Genomic DNA, 18,631 nt, shown 5'->3' with positions numbered 1-18,631 from the left:
TCTAGAAATATCAAAAAAAATCTTGTTCAATACATGCGTGGGATAAATACAACATCGTACATGTATAAAAATTGTCGTTTCCTGAGAAAAAAAATGCGTGCGAGAGGAAAAAGTTGAAAATGTCAGAGTCAACGTACGCCAGCTGAGCCCTACTTCCTGAAGATACGTTCGGGGCCCGATGAAGATTCCATACGCATATGAAGTCGTACTTTGCGCAGCCTATAATTTGCCCTTTTTTTCATTGTACTTCATCCGGAGGAAGTAACGAGGTATTCCGAAGAAGAGGGGAAGTCTCGTCACATGGTAAAACGACATGTACACTCGACGCGTGACATAGGTACTCGACTCTACAGTATTACAGCTCCAGTTCGTACGATGTTAATCCCATTCTTAGTGCCGCTTATTATATCATGCGAGACACGCACATTTTTGTGCGCTCGAGAACGAGCCGCCGAGGAAATGCGCATTGTTATTCAACGCGCGGGACCCCCTCCCCTCCTCCCGTTTCTACATTTACATGATACACTTGATACGCACGCATTTGTGACCGGCGCCGTCGAAAAAAAATCTCAGGAAAACCGGTCGTTCACGAGGGACGCGGAAAACTCGAAAATGTCGCGTTACGTCACGCGCGATCGTCGATCATCGATACGCGGGATGACTTTCTCGGCGAGAACGATACGAGGAAACGCGCTTATATTCGAGCGCATCGACGGCGGACGGCGCCGGTAATGATAATCGCATAATAATTATGCATCACCGCGATCGTTTATCGCGTTTATTAGCGTGTCCGCGCAGACGTTAGAGTAATGAAGACCGTTTATAAAGATCGAGATCCAATTTTCTTTCCTCCGACCCATAATGCATTTATTTTATTATTAAAAGTGTTTCAACAGAGAGGCCCTCACGTTAACTGCTGACTAATGATTTTCAGACGAGCGAAGAATTGCCAGGCGCAAAAATATATAGTTCTGGCGAACTATTGCGACAGATACTAACGGAGCCACCACAACGCGAGATTGCATGCAAAGCGCGCGAATCAAAAAGCCGACTTTATTCCGCGATACCGAGCACTTTTCTCTCTGTTGCGTCACTTTTGCTCGCGTTGGCGTGCACGTGTGAAAACCCGGCGAGCGCGGCCGTTCCCTTTCTTCGCGGCGTATACTCATTAGCGAGTCACTCTGAGAGCTTTTATTATTAGAAGTATACGTGGTGCCCCAAAACGTCATCTCGAATATCATTCTTGTCACGGATCTTTTTGTCCCATTTAGAACGGATATTCTCCAAACGAAAATATTACCAGTGACTCTTAGCTAATAGCTCGAAAGCAATTTCGAATTATCGAAAATATAGGATTTTTCGATAATTATAAGTTTTACAGAAAATAGATAATAAAGAATAGCAATATATTTTTTAATAATTATGAACTTTAAAAAAAGAAGAAACAAAACGATATTTTTCTATTTATTTCACATAAATTCTTTAATAAATCCACATTATTAATTAATTATAAACATGTAACTCGCTAAAAATTTACAGTAATCTGCTTCGAAAGCAAAAATAGTTTCAAAGCGGGTCAAAATGGACATTCAGCCGTTTTTTAACAGTAATAAAATCATATTTTTCTATCCGTTTCACACGAATTCATTAATAAATTCATAAATTAAGAATTTATAATTTTCATCACAAAAATGTAGTACATTAAAACTTGGACAGTAGCAGCAAATCATAATCTTCTTTGGAAGCTAAGGAAAAATCATTTCAAAGCGGGGCAAAAAATCCGTGACAAAAAAAGCATATGTATATCCATACGTTACAGCATACCTTTGCAGCAACGAAAATGGATTTCTGCAGGAAGAGAAAAAAAGAAAGAAAGAATCGCGGCTTCGAGATTAAGCGCGGTCGATGACAACTCGGAGCCGATCGCGCTAATGCGGAGTTTAAAGCTGAAAAACGATGTCCCTCGGCTGACGAACGTCAGCGAGGATTAACCCCGAAAAGATGCAGATATCGGACGCGACGCTACTTTATTTATAGCTGCTAATCCAGCTGTCCCGCTCGAGCAAAATACATTTTTTTTTTTAGAAACTCACAGGACGCGCACTTTAACATATTTCTGTATCCTTTCGTACTTTATAAAACGCTAAATATAATATCCTTTCGATGACCTAACTTACGTGTTAGATTTCGTTAGATTCTTTTTGGGATTATCCAATTGAAAAAACGTTGGCTACGTATATTTCTATGTACATACAAATACATATCATTTTTTTTCTATTTACTATAGATAGTATATTTTTCTATGGTAAATAGAAAATAATGATGGCTTATCAGATCGGCACAACAAGTCATAACCTGTCTACTTTGTTCTCAAAAGAATTCGTTCGGATTACAATTTGCCGCACCGGCATAGAAAATCGTGTCCGCTACCCGATAATAGCGGAGCAAACGTTAATTCATTCATTTCGAAATTCAAGCGTGCTCCAATGCGCAATGGGGATACACGATCTTTCGCAAGAACAAAACGCCCGTCAGGAATCTTATTGGGAATCTCGCTTATCTTATCGATTGTCACGGTGATATACACTTTCGATGATCAGTCATCGTTTAAACATTCCGTCGAAATTCAAACTGAAGGGACAAGTGCACGAGGGAAATTATCTCGAATCGGAGAACGCTCTACTCGCGCTAGAAGAGACAACTTCACTCCTCTACTTCCCCTCGACGCGGATATCGATGTATTTAATTATTCAATTCTGGCGAGGAGGTAACGGTACTTCCTCGCGGGAACAATAAACCCCCGCGTCCACTCGTCCCTTTCAACCCACCCCCGCGAATCGCCAGCCGGGCGAGGGGTAGGCCGTTTCGCGAGGCAAGCGCCGGTCAATGCGGCGTTCGGTATTGTTCAAGTACATACATAGTTCGTAGCGTACTTACCATGCAGGAAAATTTCTCGTCGACCGCGCACGAGGACGATCTACCAGCGTGAGGAGGAGGGACGATCCGCCGAAAAATCCAAAGGGGTAGCAGATCTCGTAGTCTCGCCGGGTCGGAGCACCCTCGTTTCGGAGCAGCCGTGGTCGGGACTCCGCCGCTCTACCCTCGAATGGAACACCACCGGACGACGACTACGACGACGACGACGACGACGATGATCGGGCCGGGCAGTCTCGGGGAAGGATAACAGAAGGGAAAAACGTGCGGATTTTTCACTTGAACGCGCCGGTCGCGACGACGGGAGTCGGGAGAAGGCGATACGGAGAGACGGCGAACGGTATATACGCGGTGCGAACGAAAGAACGTATGAACGAACGAACGTACGGACGGACGGACGGACGGTCGAGCGCGGTAAACGCACGCGTACCAACCGTACGGCGCGCGGGTTCAGCGGCCGACTGAGAGGATGCAGTTCGCCACTGGTCCGCCATGGTCCGCTCTCGCGGACCCTTGGTGGCCCCCTCGTGGTTCCGAGCGCCCCTTCCCGCTGCGTCGCGCCACGCCACGCCGCGCCGCTACTCGACGGGAGAGACAAAGCGGCTGCGCGCGCAGCCTCGCATTTTTTGACCCTCCGTCTCGCGGGCTCCCCTCCCTCGCTACTTCTCTCGCTCGACGCGCGCGCGCGCGCGCGCGCGGCCGCGGCCGTCCGCGCCGCACTTCACGCCGCCGGCCGCCCTTAGGTTCGATTCACCGCGATTCACCGCGAAGGTATATACTAACGGCGAGCGAGTGTATGTTCCGCGGCGAACGGCAAACTCGTGTGCGTGCGCGAGCGCACGCGGAGCCTTTTAACCGCGATCGCGTCTCCACTTCGATCGAGGGGGTCGTGAGCCCCGTTCGCGTCCCGCGGAAGAGACTTTCGCGAAATTTCGGCACGACACACGCGACCCGCGGAAACGATGACCGATGACGACCGGCGAGATGACGCGAGGCGACTGGAGGGGCGGAAGCGCGTTTTCCACTTATATAGAGTCCTCGAAATTCGGGTCACGTGATGTCAACGGGCCGCGCCGATTGGCTCGCGCGGGGGAGAAATTTGAAAAATTCATTTGCCGCGTGATGAAACGTTAGTTCGTACCAACGGAATTATAGAAAAGAGTCCGATATAATATTGGCGATCCTGTCGAATATTTCGTTACAGGGAGGACACGCCATTTGCAAATCTACACAGAAAGAAAGAATATTCTTGTTTTCAAAATATCTTTCATCTTTCTTCGTAGAAATCTTAAAATGAGATTACATTGCGTTAAATGAAGAAAACTTGCATGAATGAAGTTATAGATTGTTTCGTATGAAGCAATGATGCCTTAATTTGATGAGTATATAAGTTTCGATTTGACACTTATTTTTTTTTCTGTGTGTACCGAAAGAATAAATATGTACATAAATTATAAGACGCTCCCCTTAACCCTTTCGACGAATCGAGCGCAAGAAAGACACGCGAGCTATGCATATTTCAGATATCGGAAAATTCAACAGTTACTTTCATCTATTTCACGTCGCGTTAAGCAGAATCCATAACGGTTCTCGAATTCGAGACACGTCTCGTTGATTCGCAATAAGACGTGCCTTTGTTTGTTCCTCCCGTTCCCAAACTTCCTTTCACGCCTGACGCCCGATAAGCAGTCAGCTCTCGAAGGCCTCTCTCGGGTTTTCGCGGTTCTCCGAAAACTTCGCTCTATTCGCGCGTCTCTCCACTAATTAAGAGAAAGTCTCCCGTTAGATGAAGGAATGCATCCGTCCGAGATGGCTACCGCCTCGTTCACGCGCGATATCATTCCGTTATTACAAGGCGTCACGCTTTTCCCCGCGAAATGCGTCGCTGTTCGGAATTATACGCACGGGAAGGAATATCTCCCGTCGAGGAAGATACGAGACGATCTTGACGTTCCTCGCACACACGTAATCGTAGCGAGCGGCCCTCGTAAGTGCGATCAATGCGAAAGCTTTCTTTTCGGAGAGAAAAATCCAGCGCGGGGCGACAAACGGACGCCCCCCCCCCTCTTCCTATAACAAATTAGCAATGGCGGTCACGTCAGCGGACAGCAGATGGTTTTACATATATCTGCCGGAGGGGAAAAAAGCATGGAAAAAAAAATAAAATATCCTTTCCGCGCAACTCGCGCTTTAATTGCTCATTATTAAGTCTCCCTCGGCGCTCTCTCGCTCCCTCCTTCGCGATGTAATTACTACACCTTATTTACTAATGGCGTTGCCGCCGGATATCATAGTTGATCGCGGTTACGCGTTAGGGGCGTCGTAGGGCCCCGCAAACGGGAACGGCTCGATGCGCGGCTCGTACATTGTCGTAGACCATGCCATGCGCGAAGAGCGCGTAAATTTGCATAAATATGGGAGCCCCGACTAATGGGATGTCCAACCCGGGGTGGCTCGGCGATGAGCAGCGCGTCTCTCTCAACCGAGACGTCTGCTTCTGCGCCGCGCTTTATCGCGCGCTACTCTCTTTATATGCTTTTATTCGACGCGAGGCACCTTAGTTAATTTCGTTCTCGTTAGTAATAATTAGTCACCGGTCGGCGCGGCGCCTCGCGGCATGATCGTCGCGCGATCATCAAGAATCGCGCGGAATCATTTGTTTCGCGAGCGTACGCCGCTGCCGCGACTATGAATCTAACGAGGATCATAGACCCTAAGTGGTCTTGTTAACCTCGTTCTAAATGATAAACGCTATATGGATGAACATTTTTTCCCTCTCTGATAAAATATCCGATCGATCTACATTCTACAAGAGAGATCTATAGCCTGTCGCCGTTCGATAAAATTATTCTAGTGAGCAAAAGAACAGTATGTTAGCAGTTTGCCAGTAGATTATTCGAGCGAAATATCGCAGCAGATTGGCATCGAGTGTGTCCGCATTAAACTCGTGTTCCGCTAGCATCGCCTGCTGATGTAATCTGACAGCAGATTGCCAGCAGAAACCGAGCAGAATCTGCCGTCATGTTGGCGGATTCTGTTTTGTGCTTCTGCCGGCAAAACTTGTAGCAGACACTTTGCAAAATCTGTTTTCAACAGATCTGGACACATATCTCACAACGTTTGCGGGCATCCTCGAAATAGAAACGGTCTATTTCGTGGCTTATCAATATATCTCGCGATCGTTGCTGCAAAAATCGTAAAAGAACCCCTAGATTTATAGAGCGCATCATGATCCGTCTTATCGTTATTCGAAAATAACGCGAGAAAAAACATATATGTATAATGTGAAACACGAATAAACATGGCGCACATTTGACATATATCAAATAAGGATAAAATTAGATAAATGTGCTCTGTAGTTCTTCTTTATTATATAAAATAAATACGTATACGTATATCGAGGACAGAGCTCCAGTAAATTCTTATTCTAATAAAAACAACTTAATAACTTATTCTAATAATCAGATATTTTTGGAACCAAGTTAAATATTGCTGAGGTTACATAAAATAATATAAATAATTAATATAATAATTTAAATAATATATAAATAATTTAAAATTTTGTTTTGGAGGTATAAAGTGTGTACGGCCTGTTATAGGAAGGGAGGCGACATCTGTCATTCGCAACATACAATTAATTTTTAAGAAACGAAACTTCACTCGAACTCTGTCAACAAGTCCGGAATTTTTTTTATGCAAATCAAAATTATTTATCAACCTTTGTTACTGTTATTATACATATACACTATTAAAGAAATGTAAATATCGTGGAGATAAACAGGACTTGATTTATTCGAACAAAAATAAACGATTATAAATCCGTCGGTAATTTCGAGCGGCTTGGCGCCATTTTTGCAGTCAGCTGATGCTCGCGAACGTCGCCGGTGTCCGGAATTGTCTCAGTGTAAAATATACGTAATTTCGCGGACTTTACGTAATGCGTATATAAACAGAACGCCAACAGCTCGATTCCGATGTCGCGATAATTAGACAATCGTCCGTCGACATTGTTATGCGCATTTTGATAATTTTTTTATTCGCCATACTATGAAGACAATATTTCTTATTGCAGCATTGGTACGATCAGGTTTACCCAAGTTCTTTGCGAGAGATTCTAAACTTCGTGAAATTTCTATGTAGTAAATTATTATACTATTATGTATAGTGTAATATTAGTATTATAAAGTACCTATATTTTAAATAGTAACTATTATATTAGTATAGTATATATTATTATACTACTTTTGTTGAACTTTTAGATAACCTATGTATTGGCGCTGAACGAGGAATTATTGCACTATGTTAGTGATGATGTACCTGGTGGCTCTTACAAATATTACAGCTTGACGTATGACGGTAACATTAAGATACGGTTGACATCAATGTGAGTGGGAATAGTGCTGCGATTATCAATATCCCTTACTTGTTCCCTGTCTTGTTCTGTTAATAAAATGGAATTGTTTTCCTTATATTAAGTGTCGCAACGCATGATACATTGTATGCTTTGTATTCCTTTCAGAACGGGGGATGCGGATTTATATGCGTCGCAGATTATAAGCAAGCCGACGTACGAGCACTATTGTCTGCAGTCCGTAACTTGTGGGGAAGATATTATTTTTATACCTAAGAGGTACTGCAAATTATGGCCTGTCAAATTGATTATTGTCTAACATGTTGCGTTTCCTCAGCTTCAAACGGCCTGTAAGTATTGGCGTTTATGGCCATCCGTCGCATGAGATCAGTAAATATACTCTATTGGTGTCTGAAGTAATGGTCGAGGACGATACTTCATCTTACAACGAGACATCAGGAAAAACTTACAAAATTCGTGATAGAGTAAGCCATGCTATATTAATAACTCTATTTTTTTTTTAGTTTCCATATATATTTCATAAGCATCTTACTTCCCATTTCAGATTATAGAATTTTTTTTTGCCAATTTGGATATTTTGTTTGGATTACTGTTTTGAACGCTGGAGCAATTAATAAATAATCTAGAAATTGGGTTGAACATTATCGTTAAACATGTTGGAATACGAAAATCAAATCTTCCTTGAAATTCTTCAGGAAGATGGACTAGTTATTACAGCTAAGTAAGTATATTTTCCCTTTGCTGTTGTGTTATCTCACGTAAGAATGTATAATTTTATTATTTATTGGAAAATGTTTATAGGGGTCTTGGTATAGAAACTGTTTTTGCGAATGTGATAAAAGCTCATTCGGATCCGGGCAATCTAGTTATAATTTTGGGAACTACCAATCATGATGAGAATTACATTATTGATCTGCTTAAAAGTTATGGAACAAGTAGGCTACCGCGTATAGTGAATGCTGAATGTCTCTCTAAAGAAAGGTATAAAAAAGATACATTCTCATTTTACATATGCATTTAATAAAATCTTACCATTAAACGCAGGGAAATAATGTATTTGGAGGGTGGAGTGCTGTTTATATCAGGTCGTATTTTGGTGGTAGATCTGTTAAAAAACAGAGTTCCGTTGCACTTGGTCACTGGTATTCTCGTCTATAGAGCTCACAATATTCTGAATGCTTACCAAGAAGCATTTGCGTTGCGTTTATATAGACAGCATAATAAAACTGGATTTATCAAGGCGTTCACAAATTCATCACTGGCTTTCACGGTTGGGTATTTGCGAGTAGAACGAGTTATGAAAGCTCTGTTCGTGAAGAAATTGTATTTATGGCCACGTTTCCACACAACTATTAATAATTGCTTGTCCAAGCATGAGCCCGATGTTATAGAACTACATGTACAGATCACACCGAAGATGCAGAACATTCAAACCACTTTACTTGATATTATGAATTACACCGTGAAAGAATTGAAGAGGCTCAATAAATCTTTAGACTTAGATGAACTGACTGTAGAGAATGCAATAGCAAAGAAATTTCACAAGCAGTTACATTTGCAAGTAGATCCAATCTGGCATCAGCTTAGTACAACGACCAAACAATTGTTTTCCGATTTAAAAACGTTACGTTCCCTTGTTATATCCTTGACATACGAAGATTCTGTTTCATTTTATGCCATGCTAAATCGTTTACGGACTATGGAATATGCCGTGAAAGCCGGTGGTTGGATAATGTTGGATGAATTCGAGAAATTGTTCAAATATGCGAGAAGCAGAGTTTACACAGATAAGAATGAACTGAAACCAGAACCAAATCCAAAATGGGAAGCTTTATCGGAAGTATTATCTGAGATTCAAGAACAGAAACATAAGAAAAAAGACTATGAAAATATTGATAAAGTTCTTATCTTAGTACACGATAACAATATATGTCACCAATTAAAGAATTATTTAACTATGGGTGCAAATGAATATTTACTTTATGAGGCTTTGAAAAAACTATCGCATAATAAAGAACAAAAGACAAGTTGCGATAGTGGAAAAAAAGCGAAAGATCAACCATCAACATCTGAAAGTAATACAGATGAAGAAACGCCGGAAATGCAGGATACTTATGTGCTCACCTTGTCGCAAAAATGCACAGAAGAAACTCAACCAAGTACTTCCAAAGAAGATGTGAAACATCAGACATTGTTTGAAGAATGTTCGCAAGTAAGTTATACATTATTATAATATTTAAGAAAGATTTTAGCTTGTTAGGAGCTTATTAGAAAAATGTTTTTTTATTAATCCTGTTTTCTAATTTTAAAGATCGCAGAATTGGATTTAACTAAAGAGACTTATACGGCACCCGCACCTATCATTTTCATACAAGCTATAAAGAAAGGAGGAGATCCAATGGCTTTACAACGAATCTTAACTGAGCATATGCCAAATAATATTATTTTGTACGTGGCCGATATTGGCACCGTGAGGCAATTAGAGGTGTATCAGAATAATAACCCATCGTTAAACTTGAAAGTATATTTTTTAATTTATGGCGGGTCGGTTGAAGAACAAGAATATCTTACCTCTTTACGACGGGAAAAGGAAGCGTTTCATTCTTTGATTAATACGAAAACTGTAAATATTTCTCTATATGATCTCAGAACAAAAAGAATATGCTATTAAACAATTATTAATTTTTCTCACTTTGTAGACCATGGTTATACCAGAAGATCAAGATGGAAAATCGGACGATTGTTTGGCTCTTGCAATTCAATCGGATAATACAGATCAGGACAATACGCGTAAAGGAGGGCAATCTGAAGCCAAAATAATTCCAAAAGTTATTGTCGATATGAGAGAATTTAGAAGTGAATTACCAGCCATTCTGTATACGCGCGGTATAAAAATCGAACCGGTGACATTAGTAGTAAGTGAAATATATATTAAGTTTATTAATGTAAAATAATGTTATCTGTACGTGGTTTATAATGTTATAATATTACAGGTGGGTGATTACATTTTAACACCAGAAATATGTGTTGAGAGGAAAAGTATATCTGATTTGATTGGCTCTTTATTTTCTGGGAGATTGTACAATCAAGCAGTTTCTATGACGAGGCACTATGCTAAACCCATGCTCCTCATAGAATTTGATCAGGATAAACCATTCTGTTTTCAGGTAGGTATCCAATTTTACAAAAACGACACAATTCTTTTTATATAACAATTGTAACAACGTCTCTTGTTTCAGGGAAATTACTCTGTCGGTAGAGATCTTAAAAATACTAACGTAACAGCAAAACTGCAATTATTAACTCTTCACTTTCCCAAACTAAAAATTATATGGTCTCCTAGTCCACATGCTACAGCACAATTGTTTGAAGAATTAAAGGTAATACACACACATATATATATATATATATATATATAATTTTATGTTTAACAAAATTTATATATATAGAAATAATATCATTAATATATATCTAATAAATAATTATATTGCATATTCAAGTTTCGTACGTTTGTAGCAAGGACGAGATCAACCTGATTCGAATGTAGCTGCTAAAATTGGAGCAGATGACGTTGAAAACAAGCAAGTAATGGAAGAAAAATATAACTCTCATATCCAAGATTTTATAGCTAAATTGCCGGGTGTACATTCGAAAAATTTGCATATTCTATTGAATAAAGGGGAATCATTAGATCATCTTATCAAGCTCTCAGAAGTAAGTGAACAAAAATTAAGAGGTCTAAATTCTTTTTATAATATATAATTTTTTCGTACAATTTGTAAATAAAAATATTAAATATGAATAATCTTTATAATGTTAGGAAGAACTAAAAGAAATACTCGGAAATAAAAATGATGCTGAATTGCTATATAAAGCTCTTCACGAAAAATGTCAGCAATCAGATGAAAATCCGGGAACTAGCAAAGGTGTCTCTAAAGTACGTGGTAAGAGACTTTTCTCCAGGGTAAAAAAATAATGTAAATGATTATGTAAATAATACTTAGATAATAGTGCAACATTATATAATCTAATAAACATATTTTGTAAAACATATTAGAAAGTGTTTGTGCCATTATGTCAGAGCCAACCAATCACATTCAACTCGGCAAGCAGACTTATGACGTAATTTTAGCCGAGAAATTGCGGCAATTTGAAATAATTAAAAATAATGCTTAGAATAAAGAGAAAATTTTATTTTGCAACAACGAATTGTTAGGCTAAAAGCTGCAAGAATATATAATTGTACTATACATATATGATCAATTCTAAAATAATTTTAAAAGTTTCAGCGTTTCTCGACAAAATATTTAGAATCTCACGTCATATATTACTTAGCCGGCATAAAGCAAATTTCTCAATCAAAAATAGTTGGATAGGTTACAAAAAATTAGGGTAAAATCGATGCTTTGTTATACAATAAATTTTAGTTAATTAATTAATAACAATTATCACGTTTTCTATAAAATAACTTGCATAATAAGACCAAAATATTTCTTGCCCTTTTTATGTATATGTATTTATATTTATGCATATTGTACGATTTTCTTCATGCATACCGATATTCTAAATATATCTATATGTTGCTTCCTTGCATCGATTTATCTAATATTTAATCTTGGCTGAACATATGGAAAGGAACAAATAAAGGGTATAAATAAAACACATCCTAACTAATTTATAATTTTTCCCTGTCTACAGATATTTTTTTTATAACACGATATCTTATTCTTATCTCTTTTGTTCAAGAAAAATAATGTCAAAAATAATTCTTTAAAGGAATCTAAATACAAATTTTATATTTCAAAATTCAATACTTTGTACTAATTGTCAGAGTATTATTTTATTTCTTGTTTCCCTTGTGTTTCTAAAATATTTATTACTCTAATTATAAGCAGAATTAATCTACGTAACAAAATTTCCAAAATTTAATGTACTTAATTTTATTCAAAAGTTACTTATACAAAACGCGGCAGTTTGTCAACATAATTCGAACGATGATAAGCTCTTTGATAGCTGCGTGCGTGCGAAGTGTGCGAGTATTTTCTCAAGCACAATCGCACAGTACATCAATAAACAAATGATACCAAGATTAAATATTTTCCGTAATCAGTTTTAGCCCATCCATTTCAAGGCAACAAATCTACTTGTAAGTTTTGAGATAGCGTGACTGATGTAATATTTTTATAGCGTAATTTATAGCGTAATTTATGGTCGTAATTCGACATGAGATACAATGCTCTATATTTGATTAATCGTAGATTTGTTACCTCAATAAAAAAATAATTTTTTTGACTCACCAACTCGATGCGCAACGGACGGAGTTGTGCAGGCCACGTAGTTACGATGATACTGTAACATACAAACATGAGATTCAAATTTAAAAAATGCTCAAAATAATCAACATTTTAAAAGATAATTTTTACGCGTCTCTAATTCGTCTTTTAATGAGATATTTAGCAATAATTAGTTATTTACCGAAAAAGATCTTTACAAGAATAAAATTTTGAATAATTTCTCTTTTTCAAATTATTTTTAACTTATCGAGATAAAACAATCTAAATAAATGGTAAAGAATTATAATGCAGATAAGAGATGATACTCACCCCATGGTTGCTCCGTCGGGGCCCGATGTCTCTCTCAGACCTCCTCCTCCTCTCAGGACGTCAGGCCTTCTCCTCTCACCGCACAGGACACTCGCGAGAAACACTCGCGGATAATAAACTACAATCGCGCGCGGACTAATTTCAGTAAAAGTCTTTCTCGCGCGATACTGTACGGCACTCCCGTTTAAAAAAGTCCTTTAGTCCGATTACTTGAACGGCACTCCCAAAGCAAACGCGACGAACCAGCTGCGGTTCGTTCATTCAATTAAATCGGCGGACGAGGGTACGTTAGCTTTGGGGGGTTCTCCGGACGTATTTTTTTGTATGATATATTGATGTCATCAGAGTATCTTCTAAATAGAACTGAATAATTATTCATATGTAATTCTGTTCCTTTAGCTATTCTGCATAGAGATATTAAAATAAAGCTTAATAATAATATAACGGTACCTTTACCTATAATATTAAAGCTAAATAGCACGTACCGCGCGTCTGTATGTCTAGTTAAGACAAAAATTAATTTACGGAATATTTCGATGAACATTTTAAAATATATTTATTTTAATAAATAAATGTATTGTAAAATTTCAGTTTTGTATTTTAATATTATTGAATTATTTATTATTATTTCAGTTATTTCTTTAAAAAACATCTATTGTTTTGTTTAAAAAAGATCTATTGAAAGACGCATAGTTTACAGAATTTATTTTCGTTTTCAAATTTATCGTCTCGAATAATACAACTTTTTAAATATATTTCTTAATACATATTTAAGCTATTAAAATTTATTTCACATTGCTCTACCTTATACTAAATTGGTATATGTATTTATATATACACACACAACACAGTACTACGCGTGTAACGATATGTCATCATTAAATTTTTCTGTTGCGTAATACCTATAATTCTGAAATCTATATATATAAAAACAAATGTCCTGACTGATTGACTGACTCATCAACGTCCAGCCTAAACCCCTAAATCTAGAAACTCATGAAATTGGGGCGTATATTCCTGCCATGTTGTAAGCATCCACTATAAGAAAGAAGCTTTATAAGTTCAATCCCTAAAGGGGTGAAACGAGGTAAAATATGTTTTCACGAATTTCTCCATATCTCTTAGGCCCGATGAAATATCGACTTGGTTCTTTTTATTTAAAGTAGTTACATACCGTAGCGAAACACAGGTATCAAGCTATATCAATAAATACCTATACAATTAATATTGTCCGTCGACCGTACTCGCGATAAAGACTACTTTGGATGCAGGACGATTGACGGGTAGGGCGTTGGTATGGCATTTGGTTTAGGAGAACCTTTGAACACGAATAAATATAAAGGAAAATCGTGTATCGTTCCTTGAGCAAGGATCAAGTAAGAAAATCAGGTACTTTTTGCAATTCTGTTTACAAGTTTCATTTGCATTTTTATCGAAAATTATATGTATACGTATATTATCGGATTTTATATTACAATTCACGATTATACATATGTAGTTATTACATTTTTGTTAGCTGAACGTCTAGTGCATTGGGGTCCTAATCAACCTCAACAACAACAACCTGGTTTGCAGGATATTATGTTCCTGCAAGCCTGCAAACAATTGCAACGCCAGCAACAATTGCTACGCCAACAAATAATGATGCTGTTGCAAGAGGACCAACGGCAGACGCAACAGCTCCAACAGCTGGAGCAACAGGTCCAACAGCAGCAGCAACAGCTCCAACAGCTGCAGCAACAGCTCCAACAGCAGCACTTTTTCTTCGCCACCTATTTAAAACGACTTTAGTAATAACGTGGGAGTGCGTGAGCATTTTGTGGTTCAAAAGGTCCGTGGCGTCGGATATTTTTGAAGTGCATATTTTGTATAATATAGCTATATCGTGTACAATTAAGTCAACTGACGATTGAGATAGAAACGTAAATCAGAAGGAAGGAGAAAGATTAAAACTAATACACGTACACATATACACACATACACACCCGTAGCGTAAAAGCAAGGCTGACGTAAAAAAAAAAAGAGGAAAAGAAGAGCGATCGCGAGGACGATTCTCGCGATCATCGAGACTCCTAGGCTCGCGAGCTAATTATCAAGCGACACCATCGGATCGGATACTCCTTGACTGGCTACACCGAGAAACGTATGCATACACACGTAACGCCGGCATATGTACACGTCTTCGCTCAAGACGTACGTTCATTCACAGCACACCGATGCGCTACGAATTCTCGTTTGAACTCTCAGCGGCACGCGCTTTGATCGTGTTCCTCGTTAAATCACTCTCGCGGGATTAACGGTGCGTAGAGGAAAGGAAAGAAAGGAACGTGTAGGGAGAAGAATTAGAGATAGAGTCATTAATTTAAATGACATATTAATAGAATATTATTTTTTATTTTAATAAATGACAGCACAATGTATATCAATACAGTATATCAATAAATAACTTTGCATTTACAAAAGACTCCTGTCCCGGCGCTTCTTACCCATGATAAATAATATTCCAGCTTCTTCAAGCACAGAAGTATACTCTTTCTCGACAGGCTTGGGTCATCGCTATGTCTCTGCGAAAATCTCTTTGTGAATTCTTTTGATTGTTCCTCTTGCAGGTTAAAATTTCTATCTTCGCTGCTGCTAGCTATCGGTGGAGCTAGGAGAGTGCCGCGGACGTATAAACGGTTTTCATTTCGGCCCCTGGTCCTTGCAAAATGGAAACGCCAGCTTCTCTTAACGTCGCTAAAGTTTGTACATCTTGTGGCAACCAATCAACCTAAGTATATATTTAATAATAATATATTATAATGTACACATTTATGTTAATGTATAGGTGTACAAGCTACTAACGCTTTTTATGTTTTCTATAACGGATTCAATTGCCGAGTCCGCATCTTTGAAGACCTTATTATCCCTCATATTTTCACAGATAGTCAGAAAAACATGGGCAGCCTCCTCGGCACAGTTCAAATAATCTCCAATGTAGTAAAGAGCAATATATGCGTAAGCGTATCTGCAATCTGGTTTCCAAGTCGAGAAGCTGAAAGATATACATTCGTAAGAACGAGCATTGATCAAGTCACAAATTTGAAAATTTCCAACACGTCTGTCCTTAATTACCTCTTGCACATCGTCTGAAGTCTGAATCCAACGGATAATCCTCGCCGCTGGTGCTCCCCTCGTCCGAATTATCTTCTAAGATGTCATCTCCCAGGTCCGCCTCGTAAATTCTGAATAACTCAATCGACGATTAATCCAAGCAGAATTGTTGACAGTAAAATTTCTAGCTATATAATTCATCATTTCTAATCTAATCTTACTAATTTTTGCACCGCTGAAGACGGCTCAATGTGGAGCCGAAACGTCCGGATTATTGTACCTTATACAGTTAAGAAAATGTATACCATAATAAGCAATATAGATAAATTTATTAGATAATAACAGCAGAAATATATATGAAATCTTAATATATAAGGATGCAATAATACTTCACACGATAACATAAATTAACAAAAAATTTTTCATTAAAATACTGGATAAAGTTTAGCTTCCATTCAGGGAAAATCGTTTATAAATTACACCTGAAATTTTTTGAATGCATTATTTGTTTTAATTTATAATTGATGTATCATTTTTTTCCAATATATACTTACATTGCTTCAGTAAGATTCTCAACATCGCTTTCTTCATCGCTGTTACTAGTTGCGTCAAGATTGTACAAAAACGAGTCATTTTCAGACATAGGAAAATAATATCTGGAATAAATGGTAAAACATTTAATATAATTTTTTATATAGATAAATTCTGTGTAATTCCAATCATATTTACTCTGGCTGATCCCAAACTTTTTGCGTGGCAATTTTACAGTGTTGCTGATTCTTCATATGCTCTAAAACGTTATCTGATTCTGTTTCGCAGAAAATACATCGTTTTAATTGAATTTGTCTTTTTATATAATTAACTACTTTCACCTGTAATTTGATAATACGTTGCAGAAAAGTATATCGTTAAAAACATAAAGCTAATGGTTACGCGACAGTTCTTTACTTTTTGATAAAAAGTCAAGTCTTTGACAGTTTCTTCAAAATCGAAACTGTGCGTCTCTTTCATATGTCTCAGGACACAGGTAAATTCATTACTGTTATAATTACAAAACAGACACGTTATCCCAATAGATTCGTCATTCCAATCAGACCAAGTACTTTCCTCATCTTCATTTTCGCTACTGCCACCTCCCACGTCAGGATTTGTTTTCGAATTAGCCTGTAGAAATAAAAAAAAAATCATTATATTTCTGACGTATTAACATTTCTTATCTCAAATCGCACATTACCTGTTTCTTTTCCCAAGTCCTTTCTGGCTCCAGATAATTATTTATATAAAATTTATCGTACGTTTTATTGTGAGGATTTATACATTTGTGGAATTTTTTTCGCATATGTTCCTTTAACACCGTACGATCCTTAAATGTTCCCTCGCAATAAATGCATATTAAACTAAAAAGATTGACATAGATAATTTTGTATAAAATATTTTTATTAAAAAAATATATATATACTACATTAATATATACTACATTATGTTATTGGAGTACATGCAGATTCAATTGTAATGTATGCATTGATTCTTTAATGTTATACCTTTCAACATTGTTTTGGATTTTGTCTAAAAGCTCGTCGACAAACACTAAATTTTCTGGTTTACCAAGGTAAAGATTGTGCTTCTGATAAAGATGTTTTATATACTCGGCACGTGATCCACAGATTTCAGTACGGCAGAATATACAGCCGCGTTTGAAACTGGTATCCGCACGTTCAGCTGCTTGTTTCGCCAATATCCATTCCTTGAAATAATAATTCCATATCGTTACAAAGAGGGCCATCATAAACTACATATCAATTTATTAGCTGTTTGTTGATAGACATACCAGTTTAGCCCGATGTATTTCGTCTCTCAAAGTCTTGTCCTCCGACAAACAGTCAGAGAGCAGGAAATAATGTTCATTTTTACTTGGCTGTCCATCCGGCGTGCAGTCCATTAGCAATGTACTACAATAAGTCGTCAACGGTGCTTCCATAAATTTTATGCTCCAGTAATGTACATAACTGAAATTATCAGGATCATTATATCTAACTGCAAAGTACACAGACGTGTACACAGGCAACAAGATAAGAATTGGTCATTGTACCTCCTTAAATTGGCAATTTTCCAAACGTCGGCTATAACGAGGCGATGCGCCTTAAACAAATGCGTGAGAAAATCCGTCTCGTTTGTCGGAAGGACAAACGTGCGGTCGCACAACAGGCACTTCGTATCGCACGGCTTATCGTCCAAGCCGACGAACTGCGACTTGTACATCACGCATCTGAGAACTTTAAATCCAATCTACGGAACAAAACCCTCGTACTAAAAATATTTTCTTTCTGTTAGCTGACAGAACGCATGTTAACTTTTGCAAATGCAATCTGTATCGTGCTACGAGGAATCTTGCTGCGATGTCCAGGCTCCAGGCTTCGAAGCCTTCAAAGTGTTTTAGCACCGGCCAAAGTTCCTATCAGTTCCTATCAAGGGATATATGCATTCTGTGACTTCGAGGCGAGGAATCTCGACAGATTGACGCAACTATTGTTCGTGCGATACAGCAACAAGATCCGGAGCTGCGAGCTGCGTGACTTGCGTGAGCGGCGAATGGCGGCGTGATTGAGAGGGGGCCGGGGGGACGGGGGAG

General features: G+C 38.3%; 3 protein-coding genes across 5 annotated transcripts in view; 1 reads left to right on the top strand and 2 right to left on the bottom strand.

Moving 5' to 3' along the window:
- The window catches only part of LOC139774521 (uncharacterized), a 144,203-nt gene extending 140,819 nt beyond the window's left edge, over nt 1-3,384 (bottom strand). Inside the window, exon 1 of the mRNA XM_071709855.1 lies at nt 2,938-3,384. The gene's annotated coding sequence lies outside the window, so the exon portion shown is untranslated. The remainder of the gene's footprint in view (nt 1-2,937) is intronic.
- A 3,417-nt stretch (nt 3,385-6,801) lies between these two features.
- Nucleotides 6,802-11,359, top strand: Mei-9 (DNA repair endonuclease XPF mei-9). Of its 2 annotated transcripts, none has more exons than XM_071709864.1 (13): nt 6,802-7,011; nt 7,194-7,318; nt 7,454-7,564; nt 7,623-7,770; nt 7,851-8,027; nt 8,108-8,287; nt 8,351-9,518; nt 9,618-9,929; nt 10,006-10,221; nt 10,300-10,473; nt 10,546-10,686; nt 10,823-11,020; nt 11,127-11,359. In XM_071709864.1, the coding sequence occupies exons 5-13, from the start codon at nt 7,960-7,962 to the stop codon at nt 11,280-11,282; spliced, it is 2,613 nt and encodes an 870-aa protein (XP_071565965.1). In that variant the 5' UTR covers nt 6,802-7,011; nt 7,194-7,318; nt 7,454-7,564; nt 7,623-7,770; nt 7,851-7,959; the 3' UTR covers nt 11,283-11,359. The 2 variants fall into 2 exon arrangements, with proteins under 2 accessions (XP_071565965.1, XP_071565966.1); XM_071709865.1 differs by lacking the exon at nt 6,802-7,011 and adding an exon at nt 7,019-7,119.
- A 3,924-nt stretch (nt 11,360-15,283) lies between these two features.
- On the bottom strand, nt 15,284-18,592 carry LOC139774529 (zinc finger protein 277). Of its 2 annotated transcripts, none has more exons than XM_071709882.1 (10): nt 18,092-18,592; nt 17,831-18,008; nt 17,544-17,746; nt 17,237-17,399; nt 16,951-17,166; nt 16,732-16,874; nt 16,557-16,658; nt 16,024-16,484; nt 15,754-15,943; nt 15,284-15,679 (listed from the first exon to the last, which is right to left on the bottom strand). In XM_071709882.1, exons 1-8 carry the CDS (start codon nt 18,259-18,261, stop codon nt 16,472-16,474), a joined length of 1,188 nt encoding a protein of 395 aa, XP_071565983.1. In that variant the 5' UTR covers nt 18,262-18,592; the 3' UTR covers nt 15,284-15,679; nt 15,754-15,943; nt 16,024-16,471. The 2 variants fall into 2 exon arrangements, with proteins under 2 accessions (XP_071565983.1, XP_071565982.1); XM_071709881.1 differs by having other exon boundaries at nt 16,024-16,282.
- Between the last annotated feature and the right edge of the window lie 39 nt (nt 18,593-18,631).

This window comes from Temnothorax nylanderi, unplaced genomic scaffold, assembly GCF_030848795.1.
Source record: "Temnothorax nylanderi isolate EJ_2023f unplaced genomic scaffold, tnyl_v1.0 TNYL_tig0082_pilon, whole genome shotgun sequence".
NCBI lineage: Eukaryota > Metazoa > Arthropoda > Insecta > Hymenoptera > Formicidae > Temnothorax > Temnothorax nylanderi.
Note: the sequence above shows the minus strand (reverse complement) of the source record. Positions and strands in the feature narration are given on the sequence as shown.